We start from the raw sequence: 27,498 nt of genomic DNA on the forward strand, positions 1-27,498 counted from the left end.
ACCAACATATATGCACTGTGACAGGCATGCCATGCTCCCTCCTCCTACACAACATATATGCACTGTGACAGGCATGCCATGCTCCCTCCTCCTACACAACATATATGCACTGTGACAGGCATGCCATGCTCCCTCCTCCTACACAACATATATGCACTGTGACAGGCACGCCATGCTCCCTCCTCCTACACAACATATATGCACTGTGACAGGCACGCCATGCTCCCTCCTCCTACACAACATATATGCACTGTGACAGGCATGCCATGCTCCCTCCTCCTACACAAAATAAATGTAATGAAAATTTCAATAAGTTTCTGTTGTAATTTTTGGATTAATGACAGAAAAATGGAAAAATTGAGCTGTGAATTTATTTTTAGATAAAAATAGACTCAGTGTAATAAATTGGGTTCAGAGCATGTATGTCCACATGAACAAAATACCAGTGTCATGGAAAGAGTTCACCATGTGCTAATTTTGTTTTCTTAGCCACTGATCCCAGCAATCACACTGTAATGTTTGACACACCTAAAGACTGGTGTTGGGAGCTGGAGCGGACCAAGGGTAGTGTGAAGTACAAAACAGTGAGTGTGAATGAAGACTACAAGGTCTGTGACAGGTAAGCTCCTCCCCCCCACTATTTGAATGTGTTAACATTGTTCTGTAATTATCATCACAGTGAGTGGTAGAACGTTTTCATCATCTAACAAAGAATCTAACAAAGAAACACCAAATTGACAGTTATCCCACATTTCTCCTCAGTTGTCCTTCCTGTGCCAGTCCCAGCCAAATCATACATTTGCTGCTTCTGGACATTTTTATAAATAAAACAGGATAGGTGGTCATTTATAACTACTGTATGTGGGTTTTTTGGCATTGTTTGTTTGTTTTGAGACAGGGTCTTTCTGTGGAGCCTAGGCGGCTCTAGAACTCACTAGTTAGCCCGTATTAGCCTCAAACCCAAGATTTTCCTGCTTCAGTCTCCTGAATATCCAGTTCAGATATGTACCAACACCTCTGACTTTTATTTTTATGCCAAATGATATTCCATGGCATGGATATACTATATTTTATTTATCTATTCATTTGTCACAAGCATTTATGTATAAGTTTTATGAGGATATGTTTTTTACTTCTTTTCAGTATATAATCTAATACAGTGCCAAACATGTATTAACCCTGTGTTTAGCTGTTTAAGGATTACCACACTAACTACCTCAGATATTGTACCATTTGTCACTTCTATCAACTATGTAGAGATTCCTTTTTTTCAACCCAACTTCTACTTTTATTGTTTGTCAGTGATGTTGGAGACAGCCCCCTCAGTCTTGTGCATGCCTGGCAAGACGAGTGCCACTGAACTACACCTCCACTCTTAGCAGCAGCTTTTAACAGAAATCTCTAATCTGTCAGGATATCAAAAGTGGGGTTGGGTAGATGGCTTAGTTGGTAAAGTGCTTCCCACACAAGGATAAGGACCTCAGTTTGATCCCTATGACCCATGTAAAGAAATTTACGTGCCTGTAATCCCAGTGTTGGGGAGGTGAAGACAGGACAGTCCCTAAGGCTTGCTGGCCAGCCATTCTAGCCTGGTGAGCTCCAGGTGCAGTGACAGACCCTGTCTGAAAAAGATGGCTTAGCAGGTAAAACTAGTTGCCAAATTATCCTGAGCTTGATTCTCAGAACCTGTGGGAGTAGAGAACTGAGTCCTGAACATAGCTCCTGACCACACATGGACCATGGCACGTGTGCACTTGCACTCACACACCACACACAGTTATACATAGAAAATAATTCAAGGTAGAAAGCTATTGAGAAAGACACTGGGTGAGATAGGGCGTTTGCCTGTCATGGGTGAGGTCCTGGGTTTAATAACCAGCACCAGAAACAAGGTCAGAAGAGCTGGAGGTGGTGCAGAAGAGGGTGGTCAGGAAGGTCCCGGGAGTAAAGTGGCCTTTGGTCAAAGCTGAGGGAAGGGGAGGCAGAGAAGCTGGAGTGGGGGCAGGAACTGGGGAGGAGCAAGCCAGGGAAAGGGGAGTAGAGGTTGAGGAGAAGGAACGGTTGGATGATTCCAGAAGAATTTATCCTTTTGAATCTGAGAACAATGAGGGGGAGTTTGACAGAGGCAGGGAGTGATCTGGCCTACATTTTTAAAGGATGACTCTGTGGATCTGTTTTTAGAAACTCGAGTCTTATCATTTGGGAACATAGCTTCCTAGCACACTGCTGACAGCCGCATAAACTACTGTGGGTTTATAGCACTTTTCTCCGGGTGGCTCAGATGACCCCTCCCGCAATCAGTCTGGGTAAGAATAAGAAACCTCATTGTCAGAACTGGCTGCTCCGGTGCCACAGGCCTATTGTTTCTCTTTTTCAATTCGCTCCTAAAATCCTTACTTCATTCCACTTCCTTGTGGAGATATAAGGTGTGTAACTCCGTGGGGTGTGCGCCTCACAGAGGAACCCATGAGCTAATGCTGACACAGCAAGATATAGCTCTTCCCTAGGCTTACCCTTCCCAGATGACAGCTGTACTGAAGCTGCCCGAAAAAGGCTCTTTCCTCTGAACTCATCCCACTGCCTGAAGTGACTGTTTTTGAAGAGGGAGGACTAAATTACTCAGAGTCTCAACAGGCTGCCTGAGTTATGTGGGGCAGGTGAGAACACTCTCATCCTGTGCCTGCTATGCTACTCTCCCTCACTGCTGGGACAGAGGCTAAAATTGACCTGAGAGCTAACATTATAGGATATTAGGGAAGACTTGCAAGTCTTAGAAGGAGGTCCCTTCTAGTGTGGGAACTCCTCAGCTGATGTCAGAGTGGTGACCAGGGGATATTACTGGGGATATTACAGCCCAGTCAGTGCTTCCCACAGTTAGAGATCTCAGTCACTCAGGAGATTGTTGGGGACCCTGGTGCTGACTGAGCAGGTGGGGCGGGGCTGAGTCCACATCTGAGCTCAGGTGGTGCTGCCTTATACCCTGATAGCATGGCATTCAGAATAGCAGCGTTAATCCCCACTGCTTTCCCGAAGAGCTTTAAGCTTCTGCTCTGTAATCATGGGGTCCAGGCCTGGATTTTGGTATTTTTTTAATCCTTCCCTGTGCTTCTCATGGGCTTCTTGAGTTTAAAAGCCATTGATCTGGGAAAATGTTTTTCCTTCGGTGATTATCCCTAAAGAAAGATTAGCTTACTGTCCACCCACTCAGGTAGGTACATAAGAGAGTATAAAAGTACTTCAGAACTTTAGAAGTCAAGGTCTTAAAACTTTTACTGACTTGGAGGCCTTAGTCATGACCTGGTTCATAGACCTGGTTATACATCACAGTCTCATAGGATCTTTGTCTGTCAGGGGCTGGAGAGATAGATGATTCAGGGGTTAAGAGCACTTCTAGAGGACCCCAGTTTAGTGTCCTGTGTCTGTGTCTGGCTGCTAACAACTGCTAACACTCCAGCCCCAGGGGATCCAACCCCCTCTTCTTCTGACCATTAGCATCCAAACACACACCATGCACGTGTAAACACACACACACACACACACACACAAACGCACAGATTTTTAAAATGATTGATTATACAAATCTTGTATAAGGTTGACTATACAAATTTTGAAGCAGTATAGAGAAACAGTGTGTGTCAAACTTCCTTTTATCCATTACCAAGGTGTAACAATGACTAATTCATAGCTAATCCCGTTTTCTCTACACCCCCACCTACTTGTCTCTCTTTGGGATTGCTTGGAAATGAATTTCAAAGCTCATTTCATTTATGTTTAGTATCTATTGCAAAGAACAAAGAACCGGGGATGTTTTTAATAAACACAGCATGAAACCATTATCATACTTTTCAAATTCACACTACTTTTTTGTTTGTTTTGTGAGACAGGGTCTCCCTTTTGAAGCACTTGCCTTGGGACTTGCTATAAATAAGGACCTCAGACCCAGAGATCTGACTCCCTTTGCCTCCCAAGTGCTGCAATGAAAGGACTATGTCATGCCCAGCCTCACACTGTTTCTTTGATATCTAATTAGTATTTAAATTTTCTCCATGATTTGGTTTGGCCTAGGGGTGGAGAGAAGTTGTTTTGTTTTGAGACAGTGCTTCTCTGTGTAGCCCTGGCTGTCCTGGAATTCACTGTGGAGACCAGACTGACCTGGAACTCACCTGAGATCCAACTGCCTCTGCTTCTTTCTCCTGAGTGCTGGGACCAAAGACATGTGCCATCACCACCTAGCTGTCTTTCATCTTCTTAATCTTACTGTTAATAAAGATTCAGAGTAACATTTTGCCATTTCCTGATGGGTTTCTTAAGTTACTCTATGTATGGATGCTGAAACTGTCATATTTACTTGAAGAAGTCAAGGTGACCGTACTCCCTGGTGATATTTAGTATATTGCTCCAACTCCTGTGGATTGATTAATGGATCAATCGTTTGTGTTTTGATCTCTTTGCTTTAGCAATCCATCTGTCCATGGGGCTGGGGGATGGCTCGTGGATAGGACTACTCTCTGCTCTTGCAGAGGACTGGAGTTTAGCTCCTAACACCCACGTGGTGGCTCACAACTGTCGGTAACTCCAGCTCCAGAGAATCCAATGCCCACTTCTTCTGGCTTTTGAGGTCACTTGCATGGACATGGCACACAGACATACACATAAAAAAATTTCTTTTTTCTGAAATTCATCTTTCTCATGAATTGATGCTTCTCAGATTGAGATCGGGCATGCAGTGTGTCTGCAAATACTGTCTGATTATAACTTAGCTGCACAGGTGCCTTCTGTCTTGGGAGGCTGTATTTCAGACTCTGAGGGAGAGGTATTTACAGCTCTGGGAGGGGTCTGTTGGCTAGAAGCCAGTGTGCCCATGTATTTTGGATCCCTCTGAAAATCTAGCTTACCCATGTCCTACAGTTCAGCAGGCTTGTTCTTATAAAGATTTTCTCCTGGAGATAATGAATAATCACAATAGCTCGAGGTCTCTGTAACCCAGGAACAGCCTCAGTGAGTGTGGTGTCTCAGTTTCTCAGCTTCTTTATCTGTAAAATGGTAATACTCATACTATGTATCTGCTAGTGGTGTTGAATTAAATGAATCGCCCATGTGATGGATTAGTGCAGTGTCCGCCACAAAGGAGATCTCTTCAAATGTTTGTTGTTGGCTGAACTTTTTGTTTGTTTGTTTGTTTGAGACAGAGTATTTCTATGCAATTCTGTCATGGAACTCACTATGTAGACCAGACTGGCCTTAAACTCACTGAGATCTGGCCTCCCAAGTGCTGGGATTAAAGTCACGTGCCACAATATCCATCTCAGAGTGTGTATGTGATAAAATGGACTGCAATCCTCATGTTACTGATTTTCATATTTTTTAATTATAAGCAACACAGGTGTTTATGCTGTTACTGTTCAGTGACTTTTTGGACTTCATATACTTTTAGATAGCACATTTTCCAATCTCTGCCTTTTTTCGGTGCTGAAGATCAAACCAAGGACCTTGTGCATGCTAGGAAGGGGCTCTGTTGCAGAGCTGTACCCACACCTCTCATCTCCCTCGTATTGTTAAAGAGGGGTGGCATTTCATCTTTGGTTTTTTTTGTTTTGTTTTGTTTTTAAGATAGGGTTTCTCTGTAGCTTTGGAACACTCACTCTGTAGACCAGGCTGGCCTTGAACTCACAGAGATCAGCCTGCCTTTGCCTTCTAGGTTCTGGGATTAAAGGCATGCACCACCACCGCCCGGCCTCATCTTTGGTTCTTAACAGGGAAATATGTCCTTTTGTAGCTCTTTGGTACTTCCTTGTATTCATGGATGCTTTCATATTTTGTGAATTAAGTGTCAAACTGAAAACTGATTGTAACGAATTTTTCCTATCAGCCAGCTCCCAAATAATGACACTGAGACTCTTAATTATGAAAGCCTGGCCTTACCTTAGTCTTATTTTTAACCAGCTTGTACAACTTAAATTAACCCATTTTTATTAATCTGTGTTTTGTCACATACTGTCCATCCTGCTTCTTCCGTGTCTCCTGGTATCTCTTATGCATCTAGAGTCATCTCCTCCTCTCTCTCTGTCTAGAAATCCTACCTATACCTCCTGCCTAGCTTTTTATTATACCAATCACAGCAAATACATCTTCATACAGTGTACAAATACTCCTTTTTGTCTAAATAAAAACGGAAGGTTTTAACTCAAACATAGTAAAACTATGTACAATAAGAACAGTTATCAGGTAAGAATTACATTCACAGTGTTCAGTCTGTCTGTATTTGGGAAATTCAGAAAAACTGCTCTATTATCTAATCTATCTTAGTGAGTCCAAAGTTTTATACCCAAACCACTTTTTATCATAACTTTTATTACCATACTAACCATACTAAAGGTGTCTTTTTGATCAAAAAAACATCTTTTTAGATAACCAACTTAAGCTTTTATGTTTCTCAGCCTTATAACTTTACATCTCTTATGTGAAGATGTGTTGCTGTGGCTGATGTAATAAAAAGCTAATGGCCAGTAGCTAGGCAGGAGGGATAGGCAGGATTTCTGGGGAGAAAGAGAAAGAGGAGGAGGAATCTAAGCACGCAGGAGAAGCCAGGAGACAGGGAGAGGAAACAGGAGGTAGGTATAAGGAGGAAGAGAGGTAGTACCACATGATAGAATGTAGATTAATATAAATGGGTTAATTTAAGTTATAAGAGCTATTTGAGATAAGCCTAAGCTATAGGCAGAACTTTCATAATTAATAATAAGTCTCTGTGTCATTATTTGGGAACTGGCTGGTGGGACAGAAAAAGACTTGGTTACAGTTGATGCCACCTCTTTCTTCTAGGTTGCCCGCATACTTTGTTGTCCCCAGTCCCCTTCTTGAAGAGGATGTGCGGCGTTTTCAGGGCCATGGCATACCAGTAAGTGCATTTGGGTCCCTGGGAAAGGGGACGTCAGCAGCTCTTGGCCATCCTAGCAGTGGTGCTCCAGAGGCTGTCCATGGTCTATGAGCAATCCAGAAACACCTTCTGAACACGAGGCTCCCTAGGACAAGTCTGAGTCATTACAAATGCTCTTGCAATATTAGAAGACATTGAAAAGCTTCATGAGGATTATAGACCCACCTGCTTTGACACCTAACCTGTTTGAACCAAACTGACACTACATATAGTGGAATTTAATTTATTTTGGCTAGCTAGCTCTGTTATCTTGATATGGGCATGTTGAATTTTCTGCTAGAGACAACACGAAACACACCTTAATTTTCATAGAACAGGCTATTTAGTTTATCACTGATCAAATAAAACACAACTAGATGACACCCCTGTTTCTTGCTGTTGACTGGGAGTTACCTAACCTATGGGACTTTAGAAAGAAATGAAAATTACGAGGACGTGCTGTGCAGTACACAGGCTGGCTTGCCAGAAGAATCTTAAATGTGAGACAACGTGGTGAAGCTCCGTCACATACCCAGAGCCCATGGAGCTGGATTGGTAAAGAGTGTGGCCCCTGAGGTGGGACAGAGTCTGTCTGCCTGGCCTAGGAGGGCAGCTCTGCAGCACCAGCCTCTAACACTGTTGGCTAAATAGTGCCAGGTGACTGAACGTTTTCAGGGGAAGCCAGAAGTACAGATTTCCTGTGACTTTCCTGATCTCCAGCTAGACATAGCTAAGTCGAGAGTTTCAGAAAATGTGTCTTTGGGGGATAGCTGGATCAGATCCCAGTTTTCAGCCTTCAGTTGACGCCTGCAGTTCATATACTTTACACTCCTGAAATAAGTGAGCCTGCGAAAGAGTTTTTGTTTATGTAGGTTGTGTAGTATTAGAAATTTCAGTTGATGCTGGGTGGTGGTGATGCACACCTTTAAAATCCTAGCACTCAGGAGGCAGAGGCAGGTGGATCTCTATGAGTTCAAGGCCAGCCTGGTCTACAGAACGAGTTCCTGGATAGCTAGGACTACACAGAGAAACCCTGTCTTACGAAACCAGTCCCCACCCCCCAGCACCCAAAAGAAAGAAACTCTAGTTGAAACTAACTGTAATATCTCATGCCTATAATCCCCACATTCAGGAGGCTGAGGCAGGAGACTTGCTGTGAGTTTGAGGACAACATAGGCTATAGAGTGAGACCCTGTTAATTTATTTTTCAGACTGAATCTTAATGAAAAATTTAAGTAACATGTATTAGCATAAATAACATCCTTTTATGGAAAATAGCCATCCAAAACAGTAAAATGGAACAGCACTATTTAGCATTTTGGAAATAGATGCCAGCTGGATTCTTTTATTCAGTCTCTTGTGGTATGCTGAGGATTGGTTAAGGAACAGTGAAGCTCCAGCTTCAGGCTTGTGTATTTTAACGGAAGGCATAGTTAGTAGCTGGACTGAGAATATTATTTGATAGTGCAAATATCAAATGACAGTTTCACAAAGGTCCCAAGGGCCTGTTATTAAAGTCCCCCAGTCTCTCTCATACTTTGAAAAAATTTAGAGAATGCATTTTGTTCTATTACACATTTGGAAAATGCTGGTCCATGGTTACACATCTAACTGACACATTGATACCGCTCTCTTACAAGGAGAGTGATGATGAGAAGCTGTTGAAGTAGTGCCAGGTACTAGTTCTCCACATTGCTCAGTTTTTGTTTTAAAGCTTATTTTTTTGTCATTGGCAACATTTTGTAAATTGCTTTCTGTGAATTGATAAACTCACTTTATTCAATTTTTAAGTTTTGTTAGAAATCTAATTTTTTGAGGTTTCTTCCAGGAGCACTGTATTTGCATCATTTCCCTCTTTCCTCTCAACTCTTGCCATGTCCCTCCCTACTCCTAAAGTTATGACCTTTCTTTATTGCTTTTACGTGTGTCTGCATATATATGTATACATACACACATGTATGTATTCATGTATGCGTGTATACACACAACCTACTGAGTCTATTTAGTGTACCTTGTATGTAACATGCATTGATGGCTGACCACTTGTAATTAGCTAACTCATCAGGGGATCATCCTTGGAAACCCATTCCCCCTTTCTCAGCTTTCTCAGTTGATTGCACAGGGCTCTTCCTCTAGGGCAGGGGCCTAGATGTGGATCTTACCTGCCCACATTGGCATGTCAGCTGGTGTTCTCATTATGCAGGTGTTTTACTCATACCTTTGAGGTTTCCTGGGCACAGCTGTTTCCCAGCAGGTGTCCTGATCCTCTAGTTCTTAAAACCTTTCCACCTTTGTGAATGTATCAGTTAGAGTTGGACACCCCAGTTTTCTTTCACTTGTTTTCTGCATTTGACCAGCTGTGATCTCTGTTATGGTCAACATCTGCTGTAAAAAGAGGCTTTTTTGATGAGGGCTGAGAGTTACACTTACCTTTGGACATACGGATAAGTATTTAGAATTCAAGTCCAATGAGGTAGCTGTTGGTTACCCCAAGTTAAAAGTGCCATAGTTGCATCATTGACACTGTCTTCTGGCTGGTCCTTTTCTGGTCTGTAGGCATCACAGTTAGACGGGCTGGCGGCTGCTTTTCTCCATGGTAGCTTGCCCAGCTCCCTCCAGTACTGTAAGAGCGAGTCCTCTAAAGTCTAAAGATGCACAGTTTTTGTAAAGGCACTCTTATCTCATAGGACAGACACTGTATGATATATCACAGTCAACAGTATAAAATTGATCATTTAAAAAAATATTGTCAGTGGGGACCAAGTACATGGATGCTGCAGTACATATGCGGAGGCAGGAAACAGCTTTGTGGAGTTGATTTTCCCCTTCCACCTTTGCTCATCATCTGGGGATTGAACTCTGGTCATCAGGCTTGCGCAACAAGTATTTTACCTACCAAGCCATCGCTTGGGCCCTAAAATCTGTCATTTTTAACCTTCTGTTCCAGAACATTCTTGAGTGAATCAAACTGTTCTTACTAATGGCAACTAATTAGCAAACTGTGTAGTTGGGTAGCATGCCTGGACTGGTGCTGAACCACTGGCAGGTTCACCAGCCACAGCTACTGTGCTGCCAGTGCATGTCCCACAGTGGAAAACGGTTGTGGTATTGCAGGCCACCCATAAGGGTCTTGGGTCTCAGGACAGTGCATAGTACACTTGGAAAAGCACACTTACTTGAGACGAATGAAAATGAGGGTTTCTCCCTTCAGCTTTAAGAGGTTGTGGTGTGGTCTGTGGGAAGAAAAAAAAGAATTATCTACACATGTGGGAATAGGCTCCTCCTCCATCCTACCACATGGGAAATTAAGATATAGCATGTTCTCACCAGGCTTTGGAGCTGAGATTTAGAAAACAGTCTCCTGAGAAGTGAAGAGCCTCCAGGCGGTGGTGGCACACGTCTTTAATCCTAGCACTTAGGATGCAGAGGCAGGTGGATCTATGTGAGTTTGAGGCCAGCCTAGTTTACAGAGCAAGTTCCAAGGACAGGCTTCAAAAGCTACTCAGAGAAACCCTGTCTTGAGGGGGAAAAAGTGAAGTGAAGAGGAAGAGCTAGCGACACTTGTTGGGAATTTTAGGAAGCCATGTTCCCTAACCTGCCTCAGTTATATGTTCCAGCATATTCCGTGGTGTATGCACAGACAGCAGTAAGATATCATACAGGATAGAGCTGACATATCTACCACAGGACAGTCAGTCATCCCCCCCCCCCGTCACCCCCTTTGCTGGAAGTGACCATGAGAATTTAGTGAGTTTAATTTCTGCAAAATGACTGGCATATAAAGCTGCACTGCCGTGGTAGTTGATGCCCCAGTGGTAGTAACAGTAACAGGGCTGCTGTCACCAGCTAAGTGACCAGCTCCAAGCCAAGTGAAGGTACATGTGAGACTGTGAGCAACCCCGAATCTGACTGCCTAGTCCTGTTTTTGTTTTTGTTCTGTTTTTCTTTTTTAAGACTAAATCTTTGTCGTTGATTGTGTTCAGCCACTTTGTTTTAAAGCTATAAACTTTTCTGTCTGAACGTAAATGCTAAGCTCATCTGCTCCCTGTTGGATTTTGAACAGCCTAGCTGACATTTTCCCTTTCCTCTCTGTAGATCTGGTGTTGGTCCTGCCACAATGGAAGCGCCCTTTTGAAAATGTCAGCACTGCCCAAAGAGCAGGACGATGGTGCTCTGCAGATCCAGAAGAACTTCTTGGATGGGTCAGTACTCATTCTACGCTTTGTTCTGGGTCCTTAACTCCTGTTCTATGAGAAGCAGGGAATAAGTATAGTTCTTACTACGTGTCCATTCTGCTTCCCTCCTGGTAGCTTTCTGTTGGAGGAATCTGAGGAACAGCACTCACTGTAGGCACCTTACAGGAAAGCAGTATAATCATTAGGAAGGCCAGCTGCTCTGCAGAGATTCACAGAAGTATCGGGCAGAGGGTGGGGGAGGGCATGATGGCTGTGACATTAGCAGCTGTCAGAGGTCATGGGGTGCGTTACTATACTGTTCTGCTATTATATGGAGTAGAAGTTTCTCAAAATAGTTTATCTATCTATCTATCTATCTATCTATCTATCTATCTATCTATCTATCTACCTACCTACCTACCTACCTACCTACCTACCCACCTACCTACCTATCTACTTTCTACTTTTATGTGGATGGGTGTTTTGCCTGTATGTACGTCGGCCCTGGGACTGGAATTATAGATAATTGTGAGCCTCTGTGGGCTGAACCCAGCTGTTCCAGAGGAGCAGCCAGTTCTCTTAACTACTGAGTCTTCTCTCCAGCTCCTCAAAAATAAATTTGATAAATTCAAAGTAGATAGCTTAAAACAACAAAAGGAGTAGGTTATGTAATTAAGTTGCTGTGACCTAGACATGACTTCCATTTCCGCACCTGCTGGCTAAGGGAGGATTAAATGAGGTGCAGCTTGTGGCTTATGGCACGTGCTCAGGACTACCATGCTATTCAAATTGATGTTTGCTCTTCTAACCTCATGTTACTTTTTGACACCTAGAATTTACAAGACCATTCACAGGCCACCCTATGAAATTGTTAAAACCGAAGATTTATCAAGCAGCTTCCTGTCCCTGCAGGAAATCCAGAATGCATACTGTAAATTTAAGCAGCTGTTTCTAATAGGTGAGAATCGCGAAATCTTTCTGTCCAATGGGAAGGCTAATGGTGGTGGGCAGGGACCCTTAGTCCAGAGTTATTGACAAGCAGTGTGAGGCTATAGGGAGAAGCCCAGGGCACCAACTGTCTCTGTGATACTCATCCTGCCCAGGTCTCCAGGCTCTCACCGTGGCCTCTGTTGCAATGGTCACATAACCATCTCCCTCCTCTCTCTGTCCCCTGCATGCCAGGTTTCATGGTGAACATCTTAACTCCTCTCTAAGGTTTTGAACTGTGGAGTACCTGGAGCCAGTGACCTTCATTTATAATGTAGAATATTTGTTGGTTTTCTCTGGTTGACTTTTCTCCCAAACTGGGAATACTTTGATTTAGCCCTCATTGGCCATGTACAGTTTCTTATAGTACAAAACAATTTTGTTAATAAATGTAAAAACATTCCAGCCACTCCAGCCTCCCCCATTCCCCCCTCACCACCACATTTGTCTTCCCTCCCAGCCTCTTAGTAACAACTGAAAACTTGACTGACTTAGTCATTCTTGGTAGCCTCTTGATTTTTTTTTCTTCCAGTTTTGGTTTTTCAAGACACAGTGTTTCTCTATAGCCCTGGCTGCCCTGGAACTCGCTCTGTAGACCAGACTGGCCTCAAACTCAAAGATCTGTCTGCCTCTACCTCCTGAATGCTGAGATTAAAGGACCACCATGTCCAGTTGAAGTCTTCCCATTCTTAAACCAGCCTGTCCTCTGGGTTTGTCATGTTAGAGATAGCTTTTCCTAACTTTGACTCCTTAGCCTAGCACATTCTTTACTATTTTAGGGTTTGTTCAGCTGACATTGACTTTTCATTGCATATACTGACTGCTGGTACTATGATAAAGATAGCTGATAGAGAAAGCTGTTTTCCCTTAGGGAACAGAAACACCATTGTACACCTCTAACCATAATGTGATAGACATTGTAAGGTAGTTTTGAAGTAGATGGTTTTACTATTTGACCCAGGACTGTGATTCTACAGTTGTGTTTTATTTCATGCAGTTGGAACCCCTGAGCTGTACAGCCTGGGGGTATCGTGGCTGTGCTGTGGCATCATGCTGTGGCAGGTGTGGCTGTGGACAATATCCTGAAGTCCCCCCCCCTTTTTTCTATTTACAGATAACAGTACAGAATTCTGGGACACAGATATAAAGTGGTTTTCTCTCTTAGAAAGCAGCAGCTGGCTTGATATAATCAGGTATTTGAACCCGTTGTTTTGTACATGAATTGTACAATTTTCTAATTCTGAATTGTGGAGGAATTGACAGATCCCTAGTCTGTCACGGTTAATCATTCTGAGATCATATGTTTGGTTCAGGGTTGGGTTGCACCCTTGTCCCCACCCCCAGGTTTCTCTGTGTTGCCCTGGCTGTCCTGGAACTTAAGATCTGCCTGTCCCTTCCTCTCACTGGGTTGGACTGCATTTTATGATTTCTGTTTATCATTTCTTTGTACATTTGATAAGAATTGTCCAGCACTCTTCCTGTTTACAAAGAAGTGCAGTCTATAAGCAAGACAGTCCGAGACTATAGGAAAAACTGGGACTGTTCAAAACTAATGAAGATGGCAGTGCTGGCCTCCCAGTGGGATGGACACTGGCTTCTCACTGAATGTTATCCTGAACTTTATGTTTCTTATTTCTTATTCTTAATGTCAGTGCATCATTTTGGTTTAGAATTGAGTCTCAGAAGAGTTATATTGCATTTTCTAACTCACAACTCCTCTCAGCTGCCATTAACTAAAGGACACAGCAAAGACAGCTACAGAACAGATGTGGGCCAGAGACTACTTACCCTGTGCCGCACCTGAGGAAAGAGAACTGTTCCCATCCAACCTTGAGTGCTCTCTCTTATATTCATCAACCTTTTTTTTTTTTTTTTAAGATAGGGTCTCTTCATAGCCAGGCTAGTCTCAGCTCCCAAGTGCTGGGAGTTTTCATATTGCTGCAGTCACAGTGGCCATCATTTGTACTACTGGATGATATTCCAACATGCACACACATGCACACATAAATTTGTACTCAGTTTGTCAATGAGCTCTCATGCACACATAAATTTATACTCTGTCAGTGAACTCTTAGGTTGCTTCTGTGTTTTGACTAGTGTGAGTGTTGGTGCAGTATGTGTAGGTGTGGGTATCAAGGATCCTTCTGTTCCTTGTGTGTGTGCTCTTGTATATCCATAATTTTTCATAGGTAGGTGAGTATCAGTAAGTGGTTATTATTTCCTTTTCTAGCCTTTTAGCATGAAGAAATACAAGAAAACTGAAAACAGTTCACACTGCCTCTAAACTTGTCTATAGGACAAGCTCCAGAACTAAGGCTCCTGTTCTCATCTCTCTCCCATGTTTAGACGCTGCCTGAAGAAAGCAATAGAGATTACAGAATGCCTGGAAGCACAGAACATGAATGTTCTGCTCTTGGGTAAGAAGGCACATGGGTGACTGAGTGTCAACTTTTTTTTCCCCCTTGGTTTTTTGAGATAAGGTTCTCTGAGTAACAACTGTGGCTGTCCTGGAATGAGCTTTGTAGACCAGGCTGGTCTCAAACTCACAGAGATCCACCTGCATCTGCCTCCTGAGTGCTGGGCTGAGAGTCAGCTTTTGTTTTGTTGCTATAACTTATGGAGTGGATTTGTTTCTTCTCCTCTCTCTTCCTTTTTTTAGCTCCTAAGTCTTTGCCTCAGATTTCACTGTTACAGTTTCAAACAAAATCCTTTCACTTGGACCTTGGCAGACTCACTCACAGCCCAAGAAGGAATTGTTTGGTGTCTTTACCCAACAGTCTCTGGGATGCTCTTTACAAGGAGACCTGTAGATGCATAGAGTACTGTTCTTGTCTGTGTGTGGACAGCTTTGTGCAGTTGCCACGGGAAGTGAAGTGCTGAACCGTGGCTTTCCTCTCCTAAGTGGGGTATTTGCTGTGCTCTGGCATCACACAGTCTGTAAAAGGCCCGTCAGCCACCTGCAGCAGAGCTTTTGTGAGGGCTTAGATAGGAGCTGAAGTGTTGCCTGTTCTTTAGATCTTAGTTCAGTTTGTTTTCAGGGTGGGAGGGGCCGTCCTCACTGTGTTGCCCAGGCTGGCTTCAAATTCTTGGGCTTAAGTGAGCCTCACAAGAATGTGGAGCTACAGCCATGCGCCATCCTGGCCTGCTTTGTAGAGGACCTGAGGTTTCTAGCCTGATGCTCCACATTGAGTGGATCGTCTCCTGGATTCTGCCCCTGGTGTTTATCACTTCTGTGATGGTTCTCTTATTGTAGCTCCTAAGAGCAAATTGGAAAAATGTTCCTTCTCATGACTTCTGGACCACCTGGTGCTAGCTCACCAGCTTAGCACTGAGTGGTCTTACTGAGCACCTCCTGTGAACAGAGCTCTATGCTTTTCCTTCTAGATGCTTACAAACTAATGGAAGCATTACCTTAAGACTATTTATAAAGACACAAGAAGAATATTATTGGGATTCTGAATAACTAGTAAAGAGGGATGAGATCTGAGAGGTAGGAGAGCCCAGAACTAGTTCCACCAACTACGGAGCCATGCACTGTGAAATCTGGTTCCGGTAGAAGTGAGATGTCCCTCCCCTCTGGCATTTTGAGCTGTCTTCTGCAGTCTCATGTTCCAGCCCTTGCTGTTGTCCCCTGGGGTGTAGCACCAGCACCTTTAGATGAAGAGGAAAATTGCCTTCCAGATGGGCTGTCAGAGACTGACAGCACTAGAGGGCAGGTGCAGAGATGAGTTAGGTCTCCAGAACCTTCATTAAAGACAGAAGGGGCATGGTAGCAGCCCCACAGGAGAGGAGACAGGACCACTGGCACTCACTGGACAGGAAGGCGAGCCCACTCCTGAGCTGCAGGCCAGTGAGAGACCCTGTCTTTCCAAGCAGGGAAAAGTAGATGGCACCCAAAGAACAACACACAAGATGTCCTCCAGGCTGGCCTCCACATGCACACGCACACTCACACACATCCATCCATCCACCAATCCTTGTATAGGCCCTGTTTGTTGTGGAGGAGTGTAAGCCTGAGCATTAGTGCACTGTAATTCTAGGGCACAGGAAGAGAGAGTGCTTGCTGCATGAGTATAGCTCTAGTTCTCTAACCCTCAGGGTACGGCCACCTTTGCTGGAGAACATTTTTTAAAAAGCATTTTGAGCCGGGCAGTGGTGGCGCACGCCTTTAATCCCACAGCACTTGGGGTGGGGTAGCTGAGGCAGGCAGATTTCTGAGTTTGAGGCCAGCATGGTCTACAAGAGCTAGTTCCAGGACAGGCTCCAAAGCTACAGAGAAACCCTTTTTCAAAAACAACAACAACAACAACAACAAAAAGCAATATGAATTGTGCTTTTTTAAATGGTGTGGGGGATAAAAAGGAAGCCATGGGAAATGTAGACCTGGCTTTAGTATCTTCAAACTCTAAAAATATGTGACTGTGGCTGTGTGTTTGCCTTTGCTCTAAATCAGTAGCGTTAGGTAAGTCTGTGAAAGGGCTTGGGCTTTGTGGGTTTTATGAAGTGCACTCCAGGTGGTCACATGGAGGAGTATCAAGGAGAATTCCTCCTGTAGGCTTGGCAAGGAGAAGCAGGCGCCTCTGTGCTCCTCAGACAGAACAGAAAAGAGTCTTGTGACTGAACCGGTCATTTGATGCAAAGCAGCCTGTGAAGGACAGGAAGTAGAAGAAAGGGTCTGAGTCTGGAGCAGTGAGCAGTGACTCAGGCTTTCTCCCCAGGAAAGAAATGCAGTAGGCTTCATCTGCAGTCAGGTGGACCATCGGTGGTGCATCAATGTTGCTAGCTACTCTTTTATGGTACCTGTGGGTGCCGTGTGCTAAAAGTGAAGTTTTCAGTGCTCCATTTGTTCAGTAAGCAGATCTCTGCTTAGCACACTACCATGTGCTGGAAACCTGTCCTAACAAGCCGGAAGCAGTTTATCTCTTCCTGGTTGGCCCTTGTCTATAAGAAGTAAGAGTAGACCTTGGTGTGGGGAACCCTGCTCTTAGCTGTGTAGATGAGAGCACTGCCTCTTGGTAACACCGTGTTCTTCTCCTTGGTGCTCTTGCTGGGCCCTTCTAGAAGAGAACGCGTCTGACCTCTGCTGCCTCCTCTCCTCTCTGGTGCAAGTGATGATGGACCCCCACTGTCGAACCAGGACTGGGTTCCAGAGTCTCATCCAAAAGGAGTGGGTCATGGGTTGCCACTCTTTCTTGGATCGCTGTAACCATCTCCACCAGAATGACAAAGAGGAGGTGAGTGCCCTCACTGCAGACTGTTGCAGTCCTGGGGGGAAAGGCTCCCTCTCATATGGTGACTGTCCTCCCATATAGGCTTCTCAAGTGCATACTTGGCAGACATCAGCAAACTGGTCAGCTCAGCTTGGATTATTTGAATGCTTTAAACAATATGGAAATCCTCCTCGGGATTGAAAGGATATCAATAAGTGTGTTCAAAGTCTTCTAATTTGTGTAGAGTAAGGCTGTATATATGTTTCATACTAGGAGAAATACTGGCTTTGTAACACTTATTTACAAAATAACTCAGGAAGGAAAAAATCCTTCAAATCTTGGCTAAATTAAACTTTGTAGTTAGTGATGTTTGGTGTATGAATTTGCCACAGGAAATACACTTAACACTAAATTTTCCTTGTGTTGATGCCATCCATTGTTAGAGCCTTTGCAGTGCCAAGAGAAGTGTGCCCTGAGTCACAGCCTCTTCTGTTTCTGTTTGGTTATCATTGCTGTGTTGTTTGGGCAAGGACGTTTGGTTATATTGCCAAATATTGTATTGGCTGTCCTGGAACTCAACGTTCCATCTCATCATCCCAAGTAGCTGGGATTACATGCATGTACTACCACACCCAGCTTGCATCTCTTTAGATAAATGGCTCAATGTCTCAGATCTGGGGGTTGTTTTATGTTTTGTTTTGATTTAATTTTAGACCAGGGCTTGTGTATCCCAGACTGATCTTAACTCATTATACAGCCAAGGATGAACTTGAAGTTTAATCCTTCTGCTTCCTCCTCCCAGGCACTGACATTATAGGCATATAGCACCACAACCAGTTTTGTACAATGCTGGAGATGGACCCCAGGGTATCAATAGTACTAGGCAAGTACAGAGCCACACCCCCAGTCTTAGTTAACATTTAGTTCATCTCTAGATTGTGGTGTGCTTTTTTAGGCAACACCAATATAAACTCCTTGGTTCTCTCTGATAACTTGTGAAGGAAAAATGGAACCAACTTTATTTAATTAAATCATCTGTAGAATGAACACATGCCAATAATGTGAACTGTGACTTTTCTTATTCTAGATCTCTAATCTGCATGTCTGTGATGCAGCACAGCTTGGCCCAGCAGCTGTGTGAATAGAAAGCCTGTGGATTCTGCTCCTCAGGGCTTGACAGGTTCCTGGAGAGCCTCAGGCCTCTGTCACTATGCCTGCTAGTTCCTTCAGGCCAAACCTGTGCTCTTCTGTATCTTTTCAAACTTAAGAGAAACCACCGTCTCTCAGTCTTGAAAGGGACTTGGAGGAAGTAGGTTGAAAGGTTAACGTGGTTTCCATACTTTGATAGACAGAGAGGTCTTTGGAAAGATGTGATTTTCATGTCTTGAGAAAGAAAGACTGACAGACTCCGTATCTAGTTAGGAAAGAAGCCAATAGAAAGTGTTCATTCAGCACACATAATCCCTTACTGTACAGTGAGACTTTACATTTTCTTAGTGATGTTGCCCATAATATGTGCTGTGAAGCCTCTCTGAACCAACATGAAGTTCTGGAGAATATTACTGATGTCCTCCTACCAGTTCCCTGTGAGGCCTATGTCTCTACTCTTGTAGAAGGTGGACACTATCACATAGTTGCCTTACCCTGTTAGAGGACCACTGGTGGATAGAGAAGAAAGCTCCATGAAGTGGTCGGACAACAGAGAAACTGCCAGCAAAGACTTGCTCCTGAGTAGTCTCTAGAACCAACCTTGCCTGTTGTCACGGGACAGAGATGAATACTCCCATTTTATTGACAAAATGTAAAATGGCGGTCATCACTAAGTCCTGTTTTTGCAGCTGAACACTGTGTAGAAGAATGGAATTCATTTGGTTGGTGTTTAGTGTTCCCTATCGCCAAAGCTGGTTGCAGGCACTCATGTGTTAGTTCACATCCTTCTGTGATTTTAGATACTTTGACACAGTAGGAACTGCTAACCCACAGGGAGGTGGTCTCCCCTGAGCATGCTCATCACTTGGAAAGGATTGTCTATTGTTTGTTTCCCAGAGGGGCAGGGCTCAGAAGCTCCTGATGACTGTTCAGTGAGCTCTGGACGGCTCGTGCTGGGCCTAGGCTTCCTAAATGATGTGTTTTGTTTCCACATAGGTCCCCGTGTTCCTGCTTTTCTTGGATTGTGTCTGGCAGCTGGTGCACCAGCACCCCCCAGCATTTGAGTTCTCAGAGACTTTCCTGACTGTTTTGTCAGATAGCTTATATATACCTATTTTCAGCACCTTCTTCTTCAATTCGCCTCATCAAAAAGATACTAACATGGTAAGAGTCCCTTTTAGAGACCCCTGGGTCAAAGAAACTGCATCTTACAAACTTTCATAACAGTGGTTCTGATTCATAACAGTATTCAATACTGGTTATGCACCAAACATTGCTTCAAGTGATTCCCAGCTATTCCTACCTGGGGATGTATTTAATCCTTGCAGCACACTGTAGTTATGTATTGTTCTCCCTGAGGAAGCTGAAACGCAATAATCATCTAGCCCAAGGTCATAGTAAATATTTAAGATGGAAGTAAATGTTGGAGTTTGGGAATGAAGACAAATTAAAAGTTATTCTTTTTGGAGGTAGACCAGATGCCCTCTCTTTATTGCCTTCATACCTAGAGTTATTCTGGGAAAAGAATGGACTCCAGGGGAACAAGATAGCCAGGCTTTGGTTTTACGTCTGAAAGCCCTTTCATCCCTGCTCAGCCTGTGCTCCAGGTGTAAAGTGTCTCTGTTAATCTCCATGCCTTCATCTAGCCCTCTCCTGCCTTGCGATTGACTTTTAGTTGGTAAATTGCCAAGCTCAACGGGGAAGCAGAAACAATGGAACCTGGCGTCTTAGTGACACAGCCCTGAGTTCAGCCCTGTGCTTGCCAGCTTCATACACTCAGGCAGTTCACTTCTGTTTTCTGAGCCTCGGTTTCCTCAGGTGTCAAGTTGGGAAAGTAGGGGTTAACTCACGCGGTTGTTGTGAAAGTGCTGAGTCTTGTAGCTGCCATAGATCACTAGACCACTGAAATAATGGCCCTTCTTACCCTCCCTGCCAAGAGCTTCTGCCTTGAGAAATGCAGCCTGTGTGCATTCATTCTCAGCCCCAGCCGAGCACTCTTCCTGGAGCCTGTTTCTGAGAATGTGTGTTTGCTTTCCAGCCATTCCTGGGAGCCATGGTGACCTGTGCTTGTTTTGGCAGGGTAGGAAAAGCGTGAATCCACAAAGCAAGCCTTTGACTCTGCTCACCGTGTGGGATTGGTCAGTACAGTTTGAACCCAAAGCACAGACATTGCTCAGAAACCCTCTCTATGTGGAAAAGCCAAAATTGGACAAGGGCCAGCGAAAAGGATCACGTTTCAAAGTAAGATGTGCTTGTCTTAACACCCCGCTAACATTGGCTCCTCCATCCTATGCATGCAAGGACAAAGACTACTTCATGGATCTCTCTGTTGGTGTGTTCCCTCTTATACGGTGTGCAGTTGGGGTTGGTGGTGCTCGGGTTATTGGGGCTCATTAACCGTGCCTTCAGCAAATCTGCCTTTGCTCTGGTGAGACATGTCACTGAGGCTGCTGCTGTCACAGTTATGCTTCATGGAATTATGCCTCTTACCCTGTCTCTGTATCGCCAGTAGAGTAAGGGATCATTGATTATGAAGGCTTTCCTCCACATATGCCAGTTTATATATTTCATAGCAAGACTTTTTCTTTCTTTTTTAAAAAAATCTTTACTGTTTTATTTTATGAGTCTGTGTGTTTTATCTGATATATGTCTTTGAACTACATGTGTCCCTGGTGCCCACAGAGCCCAGAAAAAAGTGCATTGTATCCCCTGAAACTGGGTTTATAGTCAGTTATGAACCTCCATGTGGGTGCTGGGAATCAAACCTGGATCCACTGGAAGTCAGTGCTCTTAAACTGAGCCATCTCTCCAGCCCCAAGACTTTCCTTAATGAACCAATAAGCTGAGAGTGGCAAGCTTTGTATCGAGATCTGCACTGTCTCCCAGCTCTGCCTGCTCTGTTGTGACAGAAAACAGTGGTCCTAAATGGTAAGAGTGGGTTCAGTGTTTACACAAGTGTCACCCCAGCGTTGACCTGTGGACTAGAGTTTTCTAGACTGTACCCTAAACCACAAACAGCAAGTCTTTATTTTCCTATTAGATACTTCTTGATTTTACTAATCATTCTACCCTGAAGTTCACTTACTGATACACAGTTTAAACAACATTACCTAGCTCTGTCACCTGGCCTGGAATGTCGGACAGAGCCCTCAGTGATGGCAAACCCACATCCATGCATTGTCTTTCTCACCACTATCCTTCCTATCCTGCCTGATCCTCAGTCCCTGGAAGCCTTGCCAGTTCAGGCACAGAACAGGGTTCTTAATCTAAGAAAGCTGAGATCCGGTGAACCAAGACCAGCACTTGGGGACAGTGACAGCTGCGGAGTGCTTAGACCACCTGCCATATTGCCCTCTTAGCTGTCCTCAGGCCCAGAGTAGATGCTTCCCTTTTCTGCAGCTAGAGCAAGATGGCTGCACAAGTCAGCCAGAGATGAGCTTTTCTTTGGTGTGCCGTGCCCCCTGGTGGCAGCCTGCACTAGAGTCCCAAACTACCGGGTACCTATGGGGTAAGGAGCCACTGAGACAGCTAAGCACCCTTGTCTGATGTCTTCCTTGTCTCCTGTTAGAGCCAGTGGCAGCAGATGTGAGCCAGGGGTGGGAGGATTGCAGGTTGTGTAAATAAAACAGGATTGGAGGTGAGCTACAAGGAATTTGGAAGCCTTCCTGTGAGTACCAGGTGCCGGCTGGGACACCATGCTGAGAGGACACATGGGAGGGCGTGTGGGCAGAGACTTCCAACACCAAGCAACACTTGGTGACAGTTAGGTTCCCTTGTGGGTTTTTTGTCCCACATTCCTGCCCAACTCCACTTGGTCATTATGGAGAAGAGAGTCCACTGATGTCTGGTGTCCTTGCTATCTCTGAATGGAGAGATTCTAGACATCTCTGGGTTGTGCTGTTGAGGGTAACTTTGCATGTGTGTATATTTTACTTATTATAAGTTACTACTTATTTCCATAATCCAGAAATACTTTCTTTGTAATTTTTTTTACAAGAATACACGCTAGTAAAAATGTGTTTGAAAATTGGAGTGCCAGCCTTAAGATAATATTTTACTCTAGTTTCCCTTTGTTTGTGGTAAGGTCTCACACTATTGGCTCAGGCTGACGTGAAATTATGTAATCCAAGCTAGCCCTAAACTCCTGGTAGTCCCTTGTCTCAGCCTTCCGAGCATTGGATTACAGGCGTCACCCACTTCTTATGGCTCTCTGTTCCTACCATGCATGAACGAACACCTTCAGAGCAGAGCAGTTGGCAGAAAACAGCTTTTCCTCATGTTTGTACCTTTTCCTTTGGGCATCGATGAAACCTACAACCTCTGACTTGTCTTCATAAACCTCTCATGGTGTACCCCAAAATATAATGCCTTGCTTTGCTACTGAGAAAGCTAGCAAGCAGGGATGAAACGTAAAGCTCTCGTGTTTCCTGTTGTGTGCAGCCTGTCAAGAATATCTGGCCAAGTTAACCCATTCCTCTTAGCCATTGCCTCTGCTCCCACTGCCTGTTGTCCATACGACTTCAGCTGGAGTTCCCACTGAGTGCCTGATAAGCTGAAAGGTTATTTTCTCTGTGGGATAAGATCTTCAGGTGGTCAGTACTAATACCTGAAGATGTTCAGAATATTACTGCAGTAAAGAGCTCTTAAGTTCTCAAAAAAGAAACATTTCTTTACCTTTAAATGATATGCTAAGAGTGGTGGCACACACCTGTAATGCCAGTGATTGGGAGAAGCAGGAGGACCCCAGTGTCAGGCTAGCCTGGTTTATGCAGTGGGTTCCAGGCTGTCCAGTGCTATGTAGTGAGAGACTCTCTCAAAAAGTCCCCAAGACTGATGGAAATCACTAACTGTGTTTCTCTAAAGTACTCTGTGCCCATTGGTGCCCCTCTTGCTAAAAGGACTAGTTTGTCCCAGTATGCCTTTCTATGCAGCCCCACGTGTTCCTGGTTTCTTTCATTTGTTGATGGTACATCATGCATAGATCACTCAGTGTCACCAAGAACAGGAAGTTCTCTCTGTGTGCTATACCATTTAATGGACACACATGAGATGGCAGCTCTGATGCCCCTTGACACTGCCCACAGCAGGATGCTGCTGCTCTTTATTGTTGTTAACTAGATATTCTCTTTTGTGTTTTCTTTCAAAGCATCAACGACAACTTTCTTTGCCACTTACCCAGTCTAAGTCATCTCCCAAAAGAGGATTTTTCAGGGAAGAAACGGATCATCTAATCAAAAACCTTCTAGGCAAGAGAATTAGTAAGCTTATTAACCCTTCCGATGAGTTCCAGGACAACTCTCGAGAGTTTTATGATAACTGGCATAGTAAGCCCACAGACTACCATGGGTTGTTACTGCCTCACATCGAGGGGCCAGAAATCAAGGTGTGGGCCCAGCGCTACTTACGTTGGATTCCAGAAGCCCAAATCCTGGGTGGTGGCAGAATGGCTACTATGAGCAAACTCTTGGAAATGATGGAGGAAGTGCAGAGCTTGCAGGAGAAAATCGACGCGAAGCCCCACAGACAGGAGGCTGTCCACACACAGGCACCGTGCCTGCTCAGGAACTCTGCCCGCTTGTCCTCCTTGTTCCCGTTTGCGCTGCTCCAGCGACACTCATCCAAACCTGTCTTACCCACCAGTGGGTGGAAAGCTCTGGGAGGTGAAGATGACCTGGCCAAACGAGAAGACGAGTTTGTGGACCTAGGGGATGTGTGACCTGTCTCCTCAAGACTGTGAAAGAGGCACGCCAGAGGGTGGGACAATTGTTCCCTGGACTGGTGTCGTGTTATCCCAGTGCTGTGTAGGAGAAAGCGGAAGTTCAGGAAGAGAACTGCTTCTCCTTTTCTTTCCCAGGTCTGAAAGATGATGCAATTAAAGCTGTGCCTCTCTCTAGTATTCATAGGAAGGAGTTCCTCCTTGACCTGTCATAGGATTGGGGTCGCTTCCTGACGCTTGTATAATATGTACACAAAACGCCTCACGGCCAGATTGCAGTGAGAGCTTCCTCCTTCTGTCTTTTCTGTGCCAAGATAATTACGTAGCCATTGGGAACAAGAGCAAGGTCAGCTTTATGTGGTGTCTGTAAATGGAGTGGCAGAGGTATTAAGATACGTGCTTTGACTTAAACCACAGCATATTCCAGCGCACCTGCGGGTGTGCCCGTGCACACACACACAGTAGAAAAGCTGGAAACTTTCACTGGTGTCATTCTAACATTCAGTCCCTCCTTCCTGGACTGTAACAAGGCAGGGTGGTGGCAGCCACCTACCCTCTTTCCTTTGCTGACATTCCCATCTTCCTTCTTCCTGCTCCATGCCATCTGCACTGGCCACCATGGTGCAAATAATCCCACTGTCTTGCTGATGACCTATTGATTAAACTGGGGGATCCCTCTGTCTTCCAAGGGCAGTGCCCATTCCTTGGAACCTCTCCATTTTGAGCATGCATTTTGCCTTCTACTTATGTATGGAGGCTCATGGCACCTGGACTGTGCCTCCCTGCAACCCCTCAGCTGCTCCCCTCACCTTCCCCATTACTGTCATAGATGCTGGGGTAGGCAGATCACTTTTGAATGTGGCTTTCACTGGAAAGCAATCTTAAGTGTCAGACGCATTTATCACGGGATGCCTCAGTGACTTAAAAAGCCATAGAAGAAACTCAGCTCTGCCTGGCCACCTTGGATCTGCTGTTTTAAAGATTTCTATTTTTTTAGGGTTTGAACGTATACTTTGTAAGGATCAGTCCTGTCATTCTCAACGGAGCTAGGTCCAATCCCACAGAAGGCACAGAGCGTGGGGAGTGGGAGGGGGCAAGGGACCTCGTCCGAGAATGTCTCAAGAATTTGCCTTTCTACATTTGCTGTTCTGGAGCGATCCTGTTGAGGAAATCTTTCCGTTGCTCACAGGCAATAAGGCGTTTTGAAACTTCACAAAGAGTTCTTTCTGATTTGCACTGATTCATCTTCTGTACATAGTGATCATTTTTCCTCTTCTCCCTTCTACACTACTGCACAAGCCAGGTTGGTGTGTGGAGACGGCATGATGAGGGGAGGTCAGGATTTATGTTTCTAGGGCCAAATGCACTCAGTCTTGGTTGCCTTAAGAGTCTCTCAGGCCAGGTCCGTGCTCAGCCTGTCATAGGGTATCTTAAAACGTACAAGTCCTTAGCTCCCTTAGCTCGCATCTTCGAGCTTACTAAACTATCGGTAACCGCCGCTTCCTCTCTGCCACTACTTCCCAGATACTCAGCAGAGAGAACTATTTTTGTTACCATATTATAACGTGAATATTTCTATGGTAGCCTCTACAGTCTTAGTGATTTCCTTTCCAAAATGCCTCATGTGATGTTTCATGCCTCACAAGGTATGGTTTAAGGCACAAGGTCATGACCCTTCTTATAGCAGTTGAATGTGCATTGAAATATTTTTCTATTTTTTTAAAAACCCTGATAGTAAAAGTAAGCAAGCTGTTGTAACCTGTGTGGTCATGACAGTTTATGTATTTATATTTGAAACCAGATTTCTATAACTTGTATTTGTGTATAGAACTTTCCATGGGTTTATATATTGTTAATTTTTATCCAAGACTGAGATGTGGATTGTGCTAACATTAAAAGATAAAATAAGACCATTTGTTTAAAATGCACTGTGCAAGTTTGGAAGTGTATATTAATAACTTACTGTATATAATACCTGGCGTTTGTTTATACCTCCAAGTTTTTACACTGAAGATAAACTAGCTTTAATTAAATTCAAAAATGTTAAGGGGATAAGCTGTTAGGCTGAGTCAGTATAAACGCGCAGTGTATTTTCTGGTGTTAATGAAAGTTTATACTCATGTCTCACAGCCCTGTAGCTGACTGCAGAGATTAAACACAGTTTAGAAGCAGCACTGTGATTGATGTGCGTGCTCTGACTCCTGCTTTGTCCTTCTCATTCATTCAGGACGTGATAAGCCTGCCCTGGGTTCTGGCAGGTGCTTCAACACACAGCTCTGGGAAGCTCAAAGCTGTTCTTGTGGACCGCCCCCTTCTCTCCCCTGTGAAAGTGTACACTCAGGTGTGGTTGGCAGGTGATGGATACCAGTATCCAAACAAATACTTACAATTCCTGATGATAATAATGTGCTGGAAGATGGGTGGTGAGGTAGCCAGCAGGTACAGGAACTTACCATGAGTGTGATGACCCTGGGTTAATCCCTGGGACCCAAAAGGTAAAAGAAAAAAAACTGATCCCCATAGGCACCTGCTTGTCTGTGCTCCCCACACAAAATAAATAAGTGTAATTTCTGGTGCTATGAAGAAAAAGTAAATAGGGTTAGAAGCCCTCCAGGGTGAGTAAAAGAGAGGGCATTTTTGTGTCCTTGAAATGAGCTAGTGTTGCACCTTTGCTCTGTGGGGATCTATGATGTTACTTTTCTTTCCCCCTGAGACAGGGTTTCTCTGCAGCTTTGGAACCTGTCCTGGAACTAGCTCTTGTAGACCAGACTGGCCTCGAACTCACAGAGATCTGCTTGTTTCTGTCTCCCGAGTACTGGGATTAAAGGCGTGCGCCACCACCGCCCAACGAGAATAGGGGTTTATATCATTCAGGTTGTAATATGTTGCTTGTTTTGTTCTGAGAAGTTCTGTCTCTTTGGCTTGTCCCACCTGCAGATCAGGCTTCCCATGCCTTTGTTTGTCCACACCCTGTAACACCCTTCCCAGTCTGCCTGACCTTCTCTCCTGTAACTAGAAGCCAGCCTTCAGACGCCCCCAGGAATCTAATAGGCTCATATTGCTGCCACATTACTCTCAGACTTAATTTTGTGATGATTGATTTATTTTTATATCATGTGCATGAGTGTTTGCCTGTATGTATGTTGTGTGTGTACCACTTGTCTGCCTGTTACCTGAAGAGGTCAAAAGAGGTCATTGATCCCCGAAACTGGAGTCACAGATGTGAAACTAAGCTAGGTCCTCTGCAAGAGCAGTAAGTGTCCTTAACCACTGAGCCATCTCTCCAGCATTTCTCTCCTAGCCCCTTCCCTGACTTCTTTTTAGATATTTGTATTATATTCCTTT

At 44.3% G+C, this 27,498-nt stretch overlaps 1 protein-coding gene and 1 long non-coding RNA gene across 4 annotated transcripts in view; one reads left to right on the forward strand and one right to left on the reverse strand.

Annotated features, from left to right (window-relative positions):
- The window catches only part of Mtmr12 (myotubularin related protein 12), a 68,464-nt gene extending 42,140 nt beyond the window's left edge, over positions 1-26,324 (forward strand). For all 3 annotated transcript variants that reach the window (XM_085676618.2, XM_085676619.2, XM_048429674.3), the window contains 10 exons: positions 490-619; positions 6,823-6,898; positions 11,012-11,118; positions 11,925-12,049; positions 13,193-13,271; positions 14,425-14,495; positions 17,140-17,312; positions 19,434-19,601; positions 20,517-20,678; positions 23,584-26,324. In XM_085676618.2, coding sequence (XP_085532744.2) covers positions 490-619; positions 6,823-6,898; positions 11,012-11,118; positions 11,925-12,049; positions 13,193-13,271; positions 14,425-14,495; positions 17,140-17,312; positions 19,434-19,601; positions 20,517-20,678; positions 23,584-24,153 — 1,661 coding nt within the window. In that variant the 3' untranslated portion in view covers positions 24,154-26,324. The remainder of the gene's footprint in view (positions 1-489; positions 620-6,822; positions 6,899-11,011; positions 11,119-11,924; positions 12,050-13,192; positions 13,272-14,424; positions 14,496-17,139; positions 17,313-19,433; positions 19,602-20,516; positions 20,679-23,583) is intronic.
- On the reverse strand, positions 6,892-10,149 carry LOC146891557 (uncharacterized). Its single transcript, XR_014997001.1, has 3 exons — positions 10,093-10,149; positions 9,347-9,561; positions 6,892-7,022 (listed from the first exon to the last, which is right to left on the reverse strand). It is a non-coding gene; the product is annotated as an uncharacterized LOC146891557 (long non-coding RNA).
- Positions 26,325-27,498: the final 1,174 nt, after the last annotated feature.

Source organism: Myodes glareolus, chromosome 15, assembly GCF_982192425.1.
Source record: "Myodes glareolus chromosome 15, mMyoGla1.1, whole genome shotgun sequence".
NCBI lineage: Eukaryota > Metazoa > Chordata > Mammalia > Rodentia > Cricetidae > Myodes > Myodes glareolus.